General features: G+C 43.4%; 1 protein-coding gene across 1 annotated transcript in view; it reads left to right on the forward strand.

The window, feature by feature from the left end:
- POLN (DNA polymerase nu) overlaps positions 1 to 14,427 on the forward strand; it is a 149,343-nt gene extending 134,916 nt beyond the window's left edge. Inside the window, exons 23-28 of the mRNA XM_068276030.1 lie at positions 580 to 690; positions 2,723 to 2,801; positions 3,233 to 3,300; positions 7,749 to 7,804; positions 13,367 to 13,776; positions 14,100 to 14,427. Of these exons, the coding sequence (XP_068132131.1) occupies positions 580 to 690; positions 2,723 to 2,801; positions 3,233 to 3,300; positions 7,749 to 7,804; positions 13,367 to 13,435 (383 nt within the window). The 3' untranslated portion in view covers positions 13,436 to 13,776; positions 14,100 to 14,427. The remainder of the gene's footprint in view (positions 1 to 579; positions 691 to 2,722; positions 2,802 to 3,232; positions 3,301 to 7,748; positions 7,805 to 13,366; positions 13,777 to 14,099) is intronic.
- The last annotated feature ends 6,384 nt before the right edge of the window (positions 14,428 to 20,811 follow it).

The raw sequence follows: 20,811 nt of genomic DNA on the forward strand, positions 1-20,811 counted from the left end.
CCCCTCAGAAAGCTGCTGCTGTGCCTACGCTGGATGGCAAAAGGTAAATATTTACATCAACGCTGTTTGGGGGCTGGCAGCGCTGGATCCCGAAGGGTGAGGATGGGGGAAGCCTCAGGAGGACCCCTAAGCTTCCCCCTCCCATGATAAGTACCCCCTCTCCCCAGGGGCTGGGTTTTTTTTTGTTTTTTTTTACAGTTTTACTTTAAAGACCCATCTGTTTACCATTGCTTACCCGCCATCTTTATAGCTCCAACCCCCTCCCTTATGTGTCCCTCACTGCAACCCTTAGATTGCAAACCTATTTGGCAGGGCCCTCCTCCCAGTGTGCTCTACTCCACCACCATGTGGACTCATCTGCTATATTTATCTCTGCATTGTTACATCACAATTTTGTGTACCATTGTTGAGTTAGCAAAAGAGACATTGGCTTTTATGTGCTTCTATAAATAACAGTTTACATTTAATAAACCTGTTTTATAATTCTTGAGTAATAAGCCACTGATTCGCAAGCATAATACATGACATTTGTCTCATCCAATTTTACATTTATTCTACACGCTTTATATCTATGCACAGGACGTGTGGTTTCTCTGATGGGACGCAAGAGGTCTCTTCCCCACATCAATTCCAGGAGCTACAGCTTACGGGCCCAAGCTGAAAGGCAGGCAGTCAATTTTGTGATTCAAGGTAAAGATATTCAGATTTAGGCAGTAAAGGTTTGAGAGAGGAAGAGATCACACTTGTAAAAAATCTGCAGCATTTTGCCACATTGGGAAAACGCAAACCATGATAGTCTATGGGGCCATTCCTTTTTTTTGTAGGCATCTGCGATTCTGCATAGCGTTCAAAAAGCATCCGTGTCTCACCTGGCTGTCCCGGCAGCTGGAGTGTTGATCCATTCCTTCGTGCTCCTGGTCTCCTTCCAGCTGCCTGCCTCTTGTGACAGGCACATGTCAGTAGGCTTATGCAGAACATGCATCGGACAATGCTAGTATTGTGCAGGGGCCCAGGGAGCACATAGGAATTAAGGGGGGAGATGGGGGGACCTCAGCCAGTTTGGGGAGCCCCAGGTTACCTTTACCCTGCGGCCCCATCGTACCTTTAACCGGCCCTGCCTATTTATAGGTACAAGAGTAGTTAGTGTAAGGTACTTTTGGCAAACTGTTTTCTTTTTAAATAGCTAAATTAATACTTTACAGTTCTCCCAGCAGTGACTGTATTAAAGTGAACCTTAAGTCAGAAAAAAAAAATGAGTTTTACTCACCTTGGGCTTCTACCAGCCCCCTGCAGCAGTCCTGTGCCCTCGCAGCCACTCACTAATCCTCTGGTCCCTCGCTGCCAGCTAGTTTCGTTTTTGCCAACAGGCCCGACAGGACTGGCCACGCGTAGCTTTTTCCGCATTCCTGACTGCAATTAGTGCATTTGTGTACGCGTTGCGGCACGCAATAGTGCTAATTGCAGTCGGGAATGCGGAAAAAGCTACGCGTGGCCAGTCCTGACGAGCCTGTCGGCAAAAAACGAAACTAGCTGGCAGCGGGGGACCAGAGGATTAGTGAGTGGCTGCGAGGGCACAGGACTGCTGCAGGGGGCTGGTAGAAGCCCCAGGTTAGTAAAACCCTCTTTTTTCTGACTTAAGGTTTTAAGGTTCACTTTAAGGAGCCAGTGTCGAACATTTCAAAAGTCAGCCTCCGGTCAAAAGAGGGGGGCCTCCTCCTTGCAAAGAGACACTGCTGTGGGAACGGCAGACAGGTCATTTGAAATGGTCCCAAACCAAGCGTTTTTCCCCTGGCCTGACACCGCTGATGTCACAATAAACCGCTGTCACAGTTCCAACCCACTTGCGCACACGTGCACAGTGACTCTCGCCCATAAGGAATATTTTGTAATACTTTTTTTGATGATTGGGTGATGATATAAATAAGTTTATACAAGGTAAAGTCACACATACTCTAAGGCCTCGATTCAAAAAAGTGCTGTCGAGCAGGGAAAGTCGAGCGGGGAAACACCGCTGTCGGTATTTCCGCCTTCAGGGTGGTAATTCATAAAAATGTAGCTAGATGTGACAGGCGTGCGGAGATATTCCGCTGTAGGCTAGCGTTAGGCTGTCCTACGCATGCGGAAACAGGAGAAGCAGGCGGAGTCCCTCCGTGCGGTGTTCTCTCTGCAGCTGCTTGGGAGGTCTGTCCCATTCACTGCACTGTATTCCGCACGCTTCTCGCCACATCAGAGGTAGCGGTAATACCCGTCCGCATACCGCTACCTCTAATCTTTATGAATTGACTACTTGTTACTTTTGCTATGATAATCACCGCGCAAGGCGGTGATTTATCACTCTGCTCGCGAATGTCGGCTTTTCATGCGGAAAAAGCCTTTAATGAATAAAGATTCTGCTGTGTGGTCGGTAAAGTGTGCCGTTTTCAGCATATCCGCATGCGGGAATGCTTTATGAATCGAGGCCTAAGGCTAGAAAATTCAAGAGAGAAAATTAGTGATCTATCTATAGAATCTGGCTGCCATACACTGGTCAATTGCCACCAGATCGACCAGCAGATAGATCCCTCTGTGATCGAATCTGATCAAAGAGGGATCTATCTATCTGTCTATCTATCTATCTATCTATCTATCTATCCATCCAATATGTAAGCTCTGTAAAATATTACAGATTATCCCTGAAGATTATGTACAGTAAAGAATATTTAATGTTCACTTTTCCCTCAAGGCTCTGCTGCTGACCTCTGCAAACTTGCAATGATCAAAATATCCTCTTGCATCATAACATCTTCAAATCTAACAGCCAGGTCAGTTACGTTATGTGACAACATCATATCATATTAAGAATGAAATTCGGTTTCTGAAACATACTTCACATGCTTTGAAATGATCTGAACATATCACCTGTCACTAATCACAACTGTAATTGATCTCTCAGCTGTGTCAGCTGACAGCCTTGGCAGAGCAGCTAATTTCTAAGCACAGGACATTAACTCTGTCTGCTTCTATGAAAGCAGGACGTAGACACACTGCAGATTTATTGCACGATTTGTATCAGGTGTAACAAAGAAATTTTTTTCTTTAAAGGTAATTATGCTGTTGCTTATCTGCAGACCTTTGAACCATGTGCACCTCTCCCTCTGTTAGACATAAACTGTCTATTCTTATGCTGAATATTTTTGTTACTGTGTAGAAGAATGAATTATCTTAAAACCATGTCTTGTCTAATGTCCTTCAGGCTTATTGCACAGATTCATGATGAATTGATGTTTGAAGTTGATGATTCCCAGATGATGAAATTTGCAGGTTGGTGTATTTTGTATCCTACAGTTATTGTTAAAAGAACATAAAAAAGGAGCTGCATTTCTCAACAAGAAAATGTGACTATAGAATAAGCACACTTGTATACTTAGGCATTTGCTGATATCATTAGGGTGCGAGATCAACTAAAAGTTTTATACATACCTGGGGCTTCCTCCAGCCCCATGCACACAGTTCGCTCAGTCTTCTCCCTCTTCGGTACTTGGTCCTGTAACATGGCCAGTCAGGGCCAGTCTGTGCAAGAAAAGTGTGCCCTCTACGTATCGCTGCAGCAGTCCCTGGAAAGATACGTAGAGGGCGGCGCACTTTTCTTGCACAGAGGTTTCAGGCCATCTCCACCAAGACCGCAAGGCATAGAAACCGTTTTTTCGCCTCGATTGTCAACCTCTTGAAATCTCTCCATTCCCCCACCACCACCATTGCTCTTCCCCTCCCTTTTTACCCCCTTAAGGTTTGTGGTTGATATTCTGTCTAGTGAATCACTGCCCCTTTAATGTGTCTTGCTTACATTGCTGTATATTGTGTTTCCTATCTCCTACTTTGAGTCCCGTATGTGCCAAATCCAAAGCTGGGCAGCACGACCCACTTGTGCTTGGTAAAAAAAAATTATTCTGATTTGGAGATGCAGCTCTCTCCGTTACTTATTGTTCCTCATGTCCCCAAGGGCCATTACCTCTGGATACAGCTCTTTCTATTACTAATTGTTCCTCATGTCCCCAAGGGCCATTACCTCTGGCTACAGATCTCTCTATTACTTATTGTTCCTCATGTCCCCAAGGGCCATTACCTCTGGATACAGCTCTCTCTATTACTAATTGTTCCTCATGTCCCCAAGGGCCATTACCTCTGGATACAGCTCTCTCTATTACTAATTGTTCCTCATGTCCCCAAGGGCCATTACCTCTGGCTACAGCTCTCTCTATTACTTATTGTTCCTCATGTCCCCAAGGGCCATTACCTCTGGATACAGCTCTGTCTATTACTAATTGTTCCTCATGTCCCCAAGGGCCATTACCTCCAGCTACAGCTCTCTCCATTACTTATTGTTCCTCATGTCCCCAAGGGCCATTACCTCCAGCTACAGCTCTCTCCATTACTTATTGTTCCTCATGCTTCCAATGACCATTACCTCCAGCTACAGCTCTTTCCATTACTTATTGTTCCTCATGCCTCCAATGGCCATTACCTCCAGCTACAGCTCTTTCCATTACTTATTGTTCCTCATGCCTCCAATGGCCATTACCTCCAGCTACAGCTCTTTCCATTACTTATTGTTCCTCATGCCTCCAAGGGCCATTAACTCCAGATACAGCTCTCTCCATTACTTATTGTTCCTCATGCCTACAATGGCCATTACCTCCAGCTACAGCTCTTTCCATTACTTATTGTGCCTCATGTCCTCAAGGGACATTACCTCCAGCTACATCTCTCTCAATTACCTATTGTTCCTCATGTCCCCAAGGGCCATTACCTCTGGCTACAGCTCTCTCTATTACTTATTGTTCCTCATGTCCCCAAGGGCCATTACCTCTGGCTACAGCTCTCTCTATTACTAATTGTTCCTCATGTCCCCAAGGGCCATTACCTCTGGCTACAGCTCTCTCTATTACTTATTGTTCCTCATGTCCCCAAGGGCCATTACCTCTGGACACAGCTCTCTCTATTACTTATTATTCCTCATGTCCCCAAGGGCCATTACCTCTGGCTACAGCTCTCTATTACTTATTGTTCCTCATGTCCCCAAGGGCCATTACCTCCAGATACAGCTCTCTCCATTACTTATTGTCCCTCATGTCTCCAATGGCCATTACCTCCAGCTACAGCTCTGTCCATTAATTATTGTTTCTTATGTCTCCAATGGCCATTACCTCCACCTACAGCTCTCTCCATTCCATATTGTTCCTTATGTGTCCAATGGCTATTACCTCCAGCTACAGCTCTTTCCCTTACTTATTGTTCCTCATGTTTCCAGTGGCTATTACCTCCAGATACAGCTCTCTCCATTACTTATTGTTCCTCATGTTTCCAGTGGCTATTACCTCCAGATACAGCTCTCTCCATTACTTATTGTTCCTCATGTCCCCAATGGCCATTACCTCTGGCTACAGCTCTCTCCATTACTTACTGTACCTTGTGTGTCCCCAACGGCCATAACCTTTGGCTATAGCTCTCTCCATAACTTTTAATATCTAGTGTATCCTACTTTCATCACCTCTCAACTGCTTTCTCAATTACTTATTGTACCTGGTGTCCCCAATGGCCATTACCTTTAGCTACATCTCTTTAGCTCTTTCCATTACTTATTTTTCCTGGTGTCCTCAATGGCCATAACCTCTACCTACATCTCTCGCTGTTACTTATTGTACCTAGTGTCTCGGACAGCGAATACCTCTAGCTACTGCTCTCTCCATTACTAATACTAATATCTAGTATATCCTGCTTTCATCACCTATAGCAACTGATTTCTCCATTACTTATTATATCTAGTGTCCCTAGTTGCCACATAGGAGCAATGAATAGGAAAAACTGTAGGTCGGTATGCACACCATTTCAGAGGAGCTGTAGTGACTCTGGACATGTGATACACCGTGGTACTGTGTGGTTCCTGCATATCCTCTCTCATATCATATCTCCTCTCGCCTAGTCCACAGGATGCATTGCATTATATGTGGCAATCACAGCAAAATCAATCAGACTGGACTATATGTTAAATTGGACCTTTGTGTTCCCCATCACATTTGTAGTATTGTCTCGCACACACTTAAAGGAAACCAGAGATGAACGCTCTGGCACAAAATAAACATATCACTCGTTAGATTTAACAAAAAAAATCAATACCTGTTTTTTTCGCCGCTCTGGTGTGCTGTTTTTTGTGGTTTTTTTTACTAAAACTCCATGCAAAACACAGTTCATCAGAAAAGCATATTATTTAGTGGGCTGCAAAATGAAATCACCATTTCTAAAAAACATCTTATGACTAACAAATATAGATAAAAAAAAGTTTTTCAATATACCCTTACATTAGCAGCTCCTCCCATCTCATCACAGCTCTCTGTGATGCCGCAAGTATACAGAACAGGAAAGCAGAGCTAGAAGGGGGCAGGCTTGGGCTTGAAAAGACATCAGAGAAGACAGACTTAGCTATAATGATTCCTGAGCAAAGCCAGACTGAATGCTCAGTCTGGGATTTTATCAGGGCTGATAACAAGCAGGGTGAACAGTGAAGGATGAAACAGAGAGCAGGGTGGGTGTTTTCTCTAATGTTCCCAATGATAAATATGGTAAAATACATGAGGGTGCTTCGTCTCTGGTACAATTTAAGGATCAAACCCATAGTTTTTAAAGTAAGTGCAACAGCTGAAAAAGATGTATGACGCCCTCTATGCAGTATTCAACAAAGAGAATAGCTTGCACATCCGAAATGAATATTCATTGGTTCCTTTACAAGGAACCAATAAAGATTACCGGTAACTTTGGATGTGCCAGCTCTTTTCTCTCTTGGTGTTCCCCATCTCTATGATATAAAGCAGCCTTTCTCAACCTTTTTACCATGGAGGAACTCTGCAAATAATTTTGGGATCTCAAGGAACCCCTGCATTTATTTTGTAGGAGGCGTGGACTTTAAAAGTAGGCATGGCTTATTTTTTTCACTACCCCCTATTACAGCGTCCATTATATTGCCTCCTTATTCTAGTGTTTTTAATAAATGTGCTTATCATTATTCTGACCCCCAATTTAGTGCTTCTTGTTACAGTACCACCTACCTATAATGTGCTGTATTATACTTCCCCCACGATGATGGAAAATGCCAAGGAACCCCTACAGAGTACTCAAGGAACCCTGGTTGAAAACGCCTGATATAAAGCTTGACCAAGCAGGGCTCTCTTCTCTGTGCCTGTGGATTTGTGTTTTTGCTTTCTCTAGAACCCGGCTTCTCACCTGCTCATTATTTAAACAGCAATGCTGCGATAATAATATTGCATGTGTACAGACCTCTGCTATAAAGCCATGTCTGTTTCTCACTCAGTGAAAGTAATTATGAGTCTCTCCAAGAATAAATATAATGCTTCTTATTATTTTATATAATTAGCAGTCTTCTCTTACAGTGGAATGTCACACTGTGCATTTTATGACTACCCAGTACATATTTAGAGTGCGGAATACTTAGTGCCAGCGATAGGAGCTAATTACACCCCTTATTCTCAGGAAACCTGGTGGCATTTTACACTCATAATATCCCCTGCGGAGAACATTCACTAAATGAGCAGTGCTTACAGTCACAAAGAAATCACGCCTCTCTGCAGTGATTAATCAGACATTGATTTAACTCACAAATTTGCTACAATTAATAGAATTGCTGAGGCATGTTGTTGTTTTTTCCATAATATCTTTTAATAAGCCATTTTCATTCCAAGTGTTTTTCACCATTGCAGAACTTGTCAAACACACTATGGAATCTTTACAACATGAGGATGGAGTGAAACTAAAGGTACATATAATACGCCTTAAACTTGGTCGAAATGATGAAAGTTTATCAAAAAAGAAACACAATTGAATCCAATTTTGTGTACAATTAAGAATGATTTTAGAACTTTTTTTAAATGCAAGTAGGTCCTATTTTTATACCAGCTTCATGTAGTTTCCTGCATACTCTGTGCTCGCACTGGAGAGGGGAGGTCTGTCTGTACTGTGAGACAGTCACGGTCTTCTACATGGACCAATGCTTTTACTCTAACAGCATAAGCAGGTATTACATCTAGTGCCGTTTCTGCCCGGTGCGCAGCTGCATGGGGGGGGGGGGGGGGGGGAGGCACAGACAGGAGCATGCAGAGCAGGTTACAATACTTACGCTGTCAGGATCCATGTGCCGCATGTACTTACTTCCTGGTCCCTTGCATTCCATCTCATAATACCAGCGCCCCCTACCAGGCTACCTATACTGGATGCACCTATACCTGGCTACCTATACTGGGGACACCTATAGCTGGCTACCTATACTGGGGACACCTATAGCTGGCTACCTATACTGGGGAACCTCTACCTGTCTACCTATACTGGATGCACCTATACCTGGCTACCTATACTGGGGACACCTATAGCTGGCTACCTATACTGGGGACACCTATAGCTGGCTACCTATACTGGGGAACCTCTACCTGTCTACCTATACTGGAGGCACCTATACCTGGCTAGCTATACTGGGGACACCTATACCTGGCTACCTATACTGAGGCACCTATAGCTCGCTACCTAAACTGGGGACACATCTGGCCACCAACCCTGGGGGTGGGGCTTATACTTATGGGACATCTGGCTACCTATACTGGAGGTGGGTGTGGCTACATCTGGCTACTTAGTACCGGGGGCCAACTCATACTGCAAAACACTGCATCGCAAATGGTTTTCACAAACCTGTGAACTTTTTAGCCTAGAAACTGCCTGGTCATGGCTCATGACTGAGAATGTTTAAAAAGACAGTTTTCTGGCTGGACCTCACTCCCCACACTAGAGGCAGAGAAATGACTATAGCAATCATAGTACTTAGGAAGGGAGGGGGGTAGTAGTTTCTTAATGTGTTCACCACTTTTAAAGTTTTCCTGTGTTCCTCAGCCTGGTCGCCTGATCGGTATTACACACCTCCTTTGTAAGGGTTGGAGCTCAGGGGAGGGGTGTGTGGTGTGTATGCAGAGTACTGGGGAAATCAATAGGTATTCACAGTACCAGAGCCTAGTGATTCTGAAGGAGGAGGGGAGAGAGTAAGTGATGCCTGGTACACACCATGCAATATCCTGTCAGATCGTCGGGTCGAATCAATAATTTACAACAGCTTCGAACTGATTTCCGATCCATTTTGTATAGAAGTGATGGGAAAATCGATCAGAAAAACAGATCTGACTTGTCGGAAATTATTGATTTGACCCTTTGATCTGACACACACATCCAGTTTTGTTTGGCCAATGACTGACCAATTTTACCATTTCCATGTAAACAACATGGAAGTGCAACCTCCATGCAACCCCCAAACATGGCCAGATTGCAGGCAAGGCCACAAAGGCCATGGCCTAAGGCACCAGGAAAGCAAGGGGCAGACTGTGGGTAGCAGGATGGTAGTAGCAGTTAGCCTGCCAAACTTTCAGCCTGCTATGCAGAGTTTGCCCATAGCGGTGGGTGGCTACTAACAGCCAGATCTTGCACTCAAGGGGGGGGGGGGCAGCGAATGGGCACTTACAGTGATCTCTGAGCTGCCTGTCACTGAATGTGACACTCACCAAGGAGCTTACAATCTAATCCCTGCTGTCATGTCACTAACTGTCCCCAGAGGAGCCTACAATCAGATCCCTGCTATGCTAAGAAAAACAAAACAAAACACAGCACAGTGTGAAACTGGCCTTACTGACAGATAGGGAAATCTCAGGAACTGGATAATGCTGTGGCTGAGCAGGGTTTTTTTTGTCACATAGTATACTGAGTATTTATGCTGCCAGCAGTAAATTAATGACTAAATGAGGTAGCATAGTATTCAGATTTGTTTCTACAGAGATCCTTTAATTTCTGCAGCAGGAGGTTAAAAACATGGTCAGTGATTACACTGCCATTGTTGGTTTTAAAAGAAATGTACTAGAAGTGTGTTTTGTATTTACTCAGCTTCCATTTGTCAATTTGTTACCTTGGAAACTAAAAAAAAAAAAAACAGAAATCATTCAGCTTAAAAAGAAATACAAAAATAGCTGAAGCACGGTGACCAGGAGGGAGTTCATATTTTCCACATCAAGGTAAAGAAAGTAACAGGGCTTTCTCTCATCTGCGGAATAAATCACTTGTCTGTGGGGGAATTAAATCTTACCATTTTGCCTATGTGCAGATCGGTAGATCCCTTTCATTTTATAGCGGAACTGTAGTAAAAAATAACATAATGGATACTTTTTTTTTTTTTTTTTTACAATATTCATTTATAAGTCACTGTTTGCCCATTGTAAAATCATTTCTATCCCTGATTTACTTTCTGAAATGTATTACAGGCAACATCTTTAGTACTGGCAGGTGATCTCTTGTTTGTTTCTGTGAATTCCTAAGCCAGTACAAAATATATCTGGTTTGCCAGAATGCTCTGGGGGTAAGAATTCCCCCTACGGTATCTAAGCAGTCTAGGCTTAAGCCTCATACACACGGGCTACAACTGTCGCCACAACCACGTGGCACGCACGTGTTGCGGCAACAGGTCGCCCGTGTGTATGAGGCGCGCACCCCGAACCGTCGCTAGTCGCTGCTGTCGCCAGGCGAATCGCCGGCAACAGCTGTCGCCGCAACATCGACGCAACTGTGGCTAGTCTGCCGTGTGTATGCGAACTAGCGACAGCAACTTCATACACAATGTATGGAGCTTCCGGCGGGGGGGAGGAACCTTCGGCGACAGCTTCCGCCGAATCTGTGTCCCTCTGCGCGCCGTGTGTACGGCTGTAGCACAGAGGGACCTGGCGACGAGCTGTCGCTGCTTTTTTTTTTTTTTTATGGCTCGAGCCACCACAAGCATCACTGGTAGTAAGCTACATACACACGAGGCACGGATGTCTGCAGTTGCATGGAGACAAACAACAGTTGAAAGTCTCCAGCAACGACAGTTGTATACAAGCGATGATTGTATACACGCGGGAACAACCTGTCTGCAACATAGCGGAAACTGTTGCTCAGCAACTTCTGTCGCAAGTTCAATGAACTGTTGGACTCACAAGAGTTGCTAGAGACTAGCATACACACGACCGCACCGACTTGAAACTAGCAACGGTTCCTGCAACGTCTGTTGCCGGTGATTGAACAAGTCAATCGCCTGGGGACAGCTCTGATTAGCAACAGTTGCTTGCGCGCGCCTCATACACACGGGGGACCTGTCGCCGCAACATGCACGCGCCATGTGTTTCCAGCAACAGTTGTAGCTCGTGTGTATGGGCCAGTAGGGCGGAGTTGCATACAATGTACAGCAATATACTGTACAGGATCTTCTCGAAAAATTAGCATATTGTGATAAAGTTCATTATTTTCTGTAATGTACTGATAAACATTAGACTTTCATATATTTTAGATTCAAATACACACAACTGAAGTAGTTCAAGCCTTTTACTGTTTTAATATTGATGATTTTGGCATACAGCTCATGAAAACCCAAATTTCCTATCTCAAAAAATTAGCATATTTCATCCGACCAATAAAAGAAAAGTGTTTTTAAAACAAAAAAAGTCAACCTTCAAGTTATTATGTTCAGTTATGCACTCAATACTTGGTCGGGAATCCTTTTGCAGAAATGACTGCTTCAATGCGGCGTGGCATGGAGGCAATCAGCCTTTGGCACTGCTTAGGTGTTATGGAGGCCCAGGATGCTTTGATAGCGGCCTTAAGCTCATCCAGAGTGTTGGGTCTTGCGTCTCTCAACTTTCTCTTCACAATATCCCACAGATTCTCTATGGGGTTCAGGTCAGGAGAGTTGGCAGGCCAATTGAGCACAGTAATACCATGGTAAGTAAACCATTTACCAATGGTTTTGGCACTGTGAGCAGGTGCCAGGTCGTGCTGAAAAATGAAATCTTCATCTCCATAAAGCTTTTCAGCAAATGGAAGCATGAACCCACTTTTGAACCAGAAACAGCGGCAGAAGCGCCTGAACTGGGCTACAGAGAAGCAGCACTGGACTGTTGCTCAATGGTCCAAAGTACTTTTTTCGGTTGAAAGCAACTTTTACATGTCATTCGGAAAACAAGGTGCCAGAGTCTGGAGGAAGACTTGGGAGAGGGAAATGCAAAAATGCCTGAAGTCCAGTGTCAAGTATCCACAGTCAGTGATGGTCTGGGGTGCCATGTCAGCTGCTGGTGTTGGTCCACTGTGTTTTATCAAGGGCAGGGTCAATGCAGCTAGCTATCAGGAGATTTTGGAGCACTTCATGCTTCCATATGCTGAAAACCTTTATGGAGATGAAGATTTCATTTTTCAGCATGACCTGGCACCTGCTCACAGTGCCAAAACCATTGGTAAATGGTTTACTGACCATGGTATTACTGTGCTCAATTGGCCTGCCAACTCTCCTGACCTGAACGCCATAGAGAATCTGTGGGATATTGTGAAGAGAAAGTTGAGAGACGCAAGACCCAACACTCTGGATGAGCTTAAGGCCGCTATCAAAGCATCCTGGGCTTCCATAATACCTGAGCAGTGCAACAGGCTGATTGCCTCCATGCCACGCCGCATTGAAGCAGTCATTTCTGCAAAAGGATTCCCGACCAAGTACTGAGTGCATAACTGAACATAATTATTTTTAAGGTTGACTTTTTTTGTTTTAAAAACACTTTTCTTTTATTGGTCGGATGAAATATGCTAATTTTTTGAGATAGGAAATTTGGGTTTTCATGAGCTGTATGCCAAAATCGTCAATATTAAAACAATAAAAGGCTTGAACTACTTCAGTTGTGTGTATTTTAATCTAAAATATATGAAAGTCTAATGTTTATCAGTACATTACAGAAAATAATGAACTTTATCACAATATGCTAATTTTTTGAGAAGATCCTGTATAGCTATAGGAAGTGTTTCTGATGCTGAAACCAGGATATTTAATGTAAAAGTGGGTATCCTGAATAGTTTACTGCATTCTACTATATGCTTTAGCGAAAAGTGGTAAAAATAAATCAATACATTGCAAAGAAAAAGTAAAACAATATAAGAGGGATCAAGAAATAATTGATATTCGCCATGTAATTTGTTCATATTGTTTGAGCCACAATCAGTCTGCAAATAATCATCTTTACTACTGGCAAACATGAAAAAAAAAAGACAGCACTAATTACCACTCAGGGTCCCTTTAAGAAAGTAGTCAATGCGGTGTGTTATGACTGATTAAATGTCCCATACACAGAGATTTTGCAATCACGATATAGAACACATTAGGTATGTTACTGCATGATGCCTTTTTTGTTTACTGATAAGCAGAACGAATGTAGAGTTTGACTAGCAAGTGTATTAAACGTTAGCCTTTCACCCTAACAAGGAGAGCTTTGTGCGTTTGTAGGTTCCCTTGAAAGTGACTTTGACCTCTGGAAAGTCCTGGGGATGCATGACTGAGCTGCAAGTTAAGTAGAACAAGCTTCACAAGTGCTATTTTGTAACCTTATACTTATCCAGTTTGCTGTGACTTTTTTTTTTTTAATCACTAAGCAACAGCTAGGCCGGAGCCTTCATCAGCACCTGATACACGGCATGTAAATTTCTATTACATCATCAAATCTGTAACCCTGGGAAACCGCGGTACGAGATAGGACCGGCTCATACTGGTTTACGGCTCTTATTTTAGTCACGGTGCCCAGCCAAGAGCTAAATTGCAGCTCTTATTAAGCAAAAAAAAAAAAAAAAGAAATCTCTACATTCAAGTGTTGCACTGATTTGCTTGCTCTCTTATGTTCTGAAGACAGCCCATCATAGGCGTACATTTGAAATCGGCGCCGGTAGACTTGGGCGCAGGATACAGCGTTATATAGCTGATCCTGCTTCTGCACAAGTCCGGGCCGATTTAATTACTATTCCCCCTCCAGGCCGACATGGATAGTAGGGAAATGAAATAATTCGGCTTCCAGCGATTGCTGGAGGCCGAATTATTATGTTTTTAAGCAACTTCGGCTCTGTCTTCTGACGGAGCCGACGTTACTCACTGAGCACTTCAATAGGAATGATTCCTATTGAAGTCTATGGAGGCGCCGGCTGCGCCCAAATCTAGCAGCGCTGAAAAGCACTGCTCCGCATCATAGTCCATTCAGGTACACAGCATTGCACAGATATAAGCCGCTGCTGAGAGCTTAAATGGCTCTGGCATCGCTGTCTTATTTATGTCATTTCTGAAAGTTGTTAGAGATGTCTCCTTTGGACTTTTGTCAGCAATTGGTTGTTTTTTAGTTTTTATTGTTTTAACAGTATCTGTAATGTTTGGATGCTCTTGAACAATCTCTCAAATCAAAATAACATTTCAAAGTGAGCAAATGTAGCTATAGTTGTATTTGATTGTCTAGTTAGTTAGTTAGTTGTTTGTTATGTAGCATTTTAGAAAATGGAATAAAATCAGCATGTTGCCAAAATTTATCCAGCTTATAAAAATGTGTCAGTTTTGTTCTTATTTATCTTTTTGTTTAACCACTTCGTTTTCCCCTAAAAAACAGAGCAATTTTCACCTGTCAGCATTCCTTCTATTCCTTTTATAACTTTATTACTACACAACGAAACAATCTATATCTTGTTTTTTTTCGCAATCAATTAGGCTTTCTTTGGGGGTACTTTTTTCTAAGAATTATTTTATTCTAACTGTGTTTTACCGGGAATAATAAGAAAAAATTGAAAAAAATCTATTATTTCTCAGGTTTCAGCCATTATAGTTTTAACATAATACATGTGTAACGATATGTGTCAGCAAAGAACAGATGTTATGATCGCTTCTGCAGCGTTTACTGCTGACTGCAGTGGTATTGCAAACCAAGCAGTTCTAATGTCATTACATGCATTTGCTTGCATAGTTTGGTTTGCACTTGAACTGGTTGCTGATTCCATCTGCAGTCGCTCTGAAGTTAATGACAGTTTAATATGCTTTTGTGTAAACAAACATTGTCTGCTGCAATGGAGGGGCAATCCCTTTCCTGCAGGCTGCATATCATTGTCTGCCTTTTCCTGCTATCAGCCTGTGATTAATTACCATTCACTTGTGTGGGAATCTGCAGGTCTGCTCCCATTGGATGACCTCAGTATAAAGAACTGCTTCCTGCAATGCCTCATGGGCTACCATAGTCTCAGATCCTGTCTGTTACTCTGCCCGTGCCCCACCTCGTTCCTAGTCCGTGTGGACTGCGCTGACTCCTGCGAAGGGGTCAGTGAGTCCTCCTAGTTCTGCTCTTGTTTCTAGAAGTTGTTACTTTGCTTGTCTTGTGTCATATATTGGTTCATCGCCAATATATACGCATACTTGCACGTTTATTATTTTCCTTGTATTCGTGTTACGTTGATACATCAGTGTCGCTGATATATACGTACACGAACTGTTTATATCTTGTGTTCCGTTAGTCAGCGTTCCAGCACGCTGAGCTAGTTATCCTGTTCCTGGTCCTGTTTGTGGATTGCGTTCATCTCTGCGAAGAGATAGCGAATCCTTCTGAGTCCTGTTCCCTGTATTACTCCAGTCTTAGTCAGAGTTCCTGCTTATGTCATATATCGGTTCATTGCCGATATATACATATGTTAGTCAGACGTTACAAATAGTTTCATTGATAGCTGTAATTGTAATACGCTAGGAAATCATACTTATTGTATATTTATCTGTGTTACGTTCATCTATCTTGATCCTGCTATTCCCTGACTATCCTGTCCTGTCTTTGTGAGGCACGCCATCGCTGCTAACGCATTGGCTACCTCATTCCAGTCTGTTTTATTGTGGACGCTTGCTGTCACTAAGTAGTGGCTAGTTAAGCAAGCGTTCATTCTGTCTACCTGCCCTGATCTCCTCAGTCCTGGTTTATGCGCTCAGCGCTACTTTGCGCTGAGACGTTATTACGAAAGTGTTGTTTGTGGCTGTTCGGATCTGCACCGGCTCTGTGCACCACAATCTCCTATTGGAGTCAGTCCTCTCCTCCACTAAACTGGGGATATCCTGATTCCTTGTGCTAGTGTGTGTACCTCCTTCACGTCAGCTTATGTGTTGCATGCTGACTGTGGAGAATACACCTCCAAGCTTAACATTATGGTAGCCCCATTACCAATCCCCATTGTGGGGGGGGGGGGGGGGGTTCCCAGCAAAAATGACACTGTTTGTTATGGTTCCTGTTCCTTTAAGAAATTTGAGAAACTAAATTCTGAAACAGAAAATGAGTTTTTTTCTGAATGTACCAGGTTTTTGGCCAATCCCGAGCTCCAGGCTACTCCTGTTTCAACGTGGGCCCCCCAGTTAATTTATGTTTTGTTTAAGGGAAATTTGTTCCAGTGGGCGTACGATGTCTTGGATCATACCAATTTAAAAGAGAGACCACTGGAATTTCTAGCGTTTGTGATCCATAGCTGGCTGCGCAAAACCGATTTGCCTAGCCCTTTTGATAAGCTCCTGGCAGCTTGTCAATCAGCTGCTCCTTCTACTGCCTACAAAAATAATCAGCAAGCAGATAATTGTTCTGATAACTTTTCTTCTGCTAAGGCAGCAGGGTCTAAAGCCAAACGTAAACGCTCCAAAAGAAAAGCGTTACAATCAGCGGAGTCGTTGCCCTTGGCGACTGCGCATCAGATCTGTAATGAGACTCCGCTAGTAGCAGATAATGAAATTCAGTCACCATTCAGGGGAGTCAAATGGGCCTATGAAACTACTAATGAACTTTCATTGCTAGCCAGGGAAAATAAAAGTTCTTGTTTAAATGAATTATCTGAATATGATTATGAAGATATATTACAGAGTATTGAACAGATCAATTTATTCGTGCAGCAAGGGAAATTTGCATACACTACAGTTCAACACTTGCTACAGGTATTGGAGATCCTTAGGAATAAGAAATCGGCCAATCACCTGCTAAATAACCCAATGTATGTTTCTGCCACTAACACATTTGCAAACTATGATCAGCCGGAATGCTCAGCTGTTAAGTATGCATGGGATCCTCCATTTGAGAAAGGAGAGATGGAAGCCCTGGTCTATGAATGGAAGAAAGATGCAAGTTCATTTTGTCAGTTTTACAGTGCAAAAAGTGAATTAGTATTGAATGCATGCATTAAGTCTGCCTATAACCTAATAAAAACTGGTGTGTGTGGGTATGACTTTGTGGTTCCATTGATCGATGTGTGGAAGATGATTTTGGACGATTTTTATGCGATTCAATCAGTTGATACCAGGGAAGACACACTGTCAATTGGAGACTGTCCCACTTCTCCAGTTACTGAGTCCCTGCCATGTCTTGTGAATGTTCCTGTAACTCCACCCTGTACCATGGATAACTCAGTGTTACTTCCCAGTAAAACAGAAGCCACTGATACTTTCTTAACTTTGCCCTGCACAAATTTCTCAGCAGAGAATCCAGAGGTCCTGCTGACTTCTGAGTCCAGCCTAGCCAGTACTCATGAGTCTTTGTTCAGTGAAACAGACACCAGAAAAATCTTGCCTGTCTCTGCAAACACTTCTGCAGAAATTACCTGTGTTAATAAAGTTCAACTTCTGTCTGATCCAGCAGATGCCAGTAGATGCACTACATTAGTTTCTGAGTCCCAGCAATCCTGTCTAGAATCCTCAGAACCCCAGCATCTGAATTTTCCAATTTTACAATTGAATAGTGCTTCAGATGCACAAACTTTGTGTCTTGATCTTCCTGTCTCTACACCTCGCTCTAGTTTCATGAATAGCTCAGAGCATCTGCTATGTGAACCTGAAATTGTAGAATTATTACCTTGTTCAGAAAATGTTCTAGTAAATTTGCCCTGTACCATGAATTGTGCAATAGATCTTCCCAATGAAACTCAGGTCACAGAATCATTATGCTGTCCAGCAGGTGCTTCCATGGTTTTGCCCTGCAATATGGACTGTTCAGTGATCCTGTCCAGTGAAGCTGTGGTCGCAGAGTCTTATGCTTCACCCAGTACTTTGGATACTTCAAACCCTCTAGCAGAGAAGTCTGAGGCACTGCTTACCTCAGTTGGTGTTGCAGTAATATTCACTTGTCTAGCAGCTGTTTTGGAATTACAGTCTGCTCTAATAAAACTTGATGAATTTCTGCCCAGCAAAGCAGAAGCCATTGAAATATTGTCCTCGTCAGCAAGTGTGTTAGATACCTTGCCCTGTACACAGTCTGATTTAACCAATGTTGTTGAGTCCCTCTCCAGTGTTGTAACAGCCGAGGAACTCCAGCCCTGTCCTCTGAATGTTTCAGAAGTCTTGCCCTGTAACATGGATAATTCTGACTCGCTGGAAAAAATAATAGAAATCTCAGAATTTCAGTCCGGGTTAATGAGTGTTTCTGAAACCCAGCCCTGTATCCTGGAAAATTCTGGTTTTCTGCCCGGTGTGGCAGTAGTTCCAGAGTCCCCTTCCTGTCCAGTGAGTTTCTCAGTTTTGCCTAGTTCAGTGGGGATTGCTGCAATATTGACTTGTTTTGCAGCCCTTCATGAGCTCCAATCCAGTGTATTTGATGAGTCTCTGTCTAGTCCAGAAGAAGCTATGGGAACCTTGTCTAGTTCAGTGCATACATCAGAAGATTTGCCCTGTCTTGTAAATGCCCCTGAACATGATTTGTTAATAACCCTGCTGGAATCAGCGACATCTAAGTCTGATCCTACAGTTTTTAGTGAGAATCCAGTAACTGTGAAGTCTAGTCATGATGAATTTTTTTTGCCCAGTTCTGGTTTCGGTCCTGTCTTGACTGACTTTGAGGTTCGCAGTTCCTTGACATGCCCAGAGGTTTCTCTTGTGCCAGAGTGCCCAGATGTGTCTGTGTTAGCGTGCTCACGTGCTTCCCTAGTGGAGACATGTTCTGATGTTGCCGGTTGGCCTGCATGCCCGGAGATGGTTCTGGTCCCTAAAAGCCCTGATCTTGATGTTTGTCCTTGTGACCCTGACTTTGGAGTTGCCCTGGGTTCCATAGGGGTTCTTGATAGTTCTCCATGTGAGCCTAAGGGGCGTTCTGACCTGTGGGGATCTCTTTGGAGCTTCCAAGTGTTCTGGGAGATCTCTGAGGAAACTTGTCCTGGTACCTTGGACTGGTTCAACAGTGGGTTTTGTGTTGGTAAGGACAGTTCCGGTGGGCATTGCAAAGGCTTTGGCGTTTTTGGACAGTCCCTGGAAGGCGATGGGTATCACACTGAGGCTTGTAGTGCTGACGGGCATGGTTCGGTAGGTTCTGGTTCCAATTGGTCTAGTTTTGGTGAGACTGATTCGGGAATTTGGTTTTGTCGGGCTGATCCGACCTTCATGAATTTTCAGTCAGATCAGTTTGCTGGATTTCCCACTTCTGATTTTTTGGTTTGGGTGGTTCAGGAGAAATATGTCAGTTTTCATAGGCGTCCAGAGGCCGCGTTTAAGGGAGGGGGTACTGTTATGATCGCTTCTGCAGCGTTTACTGCTGACTTCAGTGGTATTGCAAACCAAGCAGTTCTAATGTCATTACATGCATTTGCTTGCATAGTTTGGTTTGCACTTGAACTGGTTGCTGATTCCATCTGCAGTCGCTCTGAAGTTAATGACAGTTTAATATGCTTTTGTGTAAACAAACATTGTCTGCTGCAATGGAGGGGCAATCCCTTTCCTGCAGGCTGCATATCATTGTCTGCCTTTTCCTGCTATCAGCCTGTGATTAATTACCATTCACTTGTGTGGGAATCTGCAGGTCTGCTCCCATTGGATGACCTCAGTATAAAGAACTGCTTCCTGCAATGCCTCATGGGCTACCATAGTCTCAGATCCTGTCTGTTACTCTGCCCGTGCCCCACCTCGTTCCTAGTCCGTGTGGACTGCGCTGACTCCTGCGAAGGGGTCAGCGAGTCCTCCTAGTTCTGCTCTTGTTTCTAGAAGTTGTTACTTTGCTTGTCTTGTGTCATATATTGGTTCATCGCCAATATATACGCATACTTGCACGTTTATTATTTTCCTTGTATTCGTGTTACGTTGATACATCAGTGTCACTGATATATACGTACACGAACTGTTTATATCTTGTGTTCCGTTAGTCAGCGTTCCAGCACGCTGAGCTAGTTATCCTGTTCCTGGTCCTGTTTGTGGATTGCGTTCATCTCTGCGAAGAGATAGCGAATCCTTCTGAGTCCTGTTCCCTGTATTACTCCAGTCTTAGTCAGAGTTCCTGCTTATGTCATATATCGGTTCATTGCCGATATATACATATGTTAGTCAGACGTTACAAATAGTTTCATTGATAGCTGTAATTGTAATACGCTAGGAAATCATACTTATTGTATATTTATCTGTGTTACGTTCATCTATCTTGATCCTGCTATTCCCTGACTATCCTGTCCTGTCTTTGTGAGGCACGCCATCGCTGCTAACGCATTGGCTACCTCATTCCAGTCTGTTTTATTGTGGACGCTTGCTGTCACTAAGTAGTGGCTAGTTAAGCAAGCGTTCATTCTGTCTACCTGTCCTGATCTCCTCAGTCCTGGTTTATGCGCTCAGCGCTACTTTGCGCTGAGACGTTATTACGAAAGTGTTGTTTGTGGCTGTTCGGATCTGCACCGGCTCTGTGCACCACAATCTCCTATTGGAGTCAGTCCTCTCCTCCACTAAACTGGGGATATCCTGATTCCTTGTGCTAGTGTGTGTACCTCCTTCACGTCAGCTTATGTGTTGCATGCTGACTGTGGAGAATACACCTCCAAGCTTAACAACAGAATTCTGATTATTAGGTGATCTGCAGTATCACCTATAATACTGCACAAATAAAAACACAGTAATGTAAATCTTTAAGGCTATCAAACAATTCCTATCTTGTGTGAAATCCCCGG

Source organism: Hyperolius riggenbachi, chromosome 1 (genome assembly GCF_040937935.1).
Source record: "Hyperolius riggenbachi isolate aHypRig1 chromosome 1, aHypRig1.pri, whole genome shotgun sequence".
NCBI classification, from domain to species: domain Eukaryota; kingdom Metazoa; phylum Chordata; class Amphibia; order Anura; family Hyperoliidae; genus Hyperolius; species Hyperolius riggenbachi.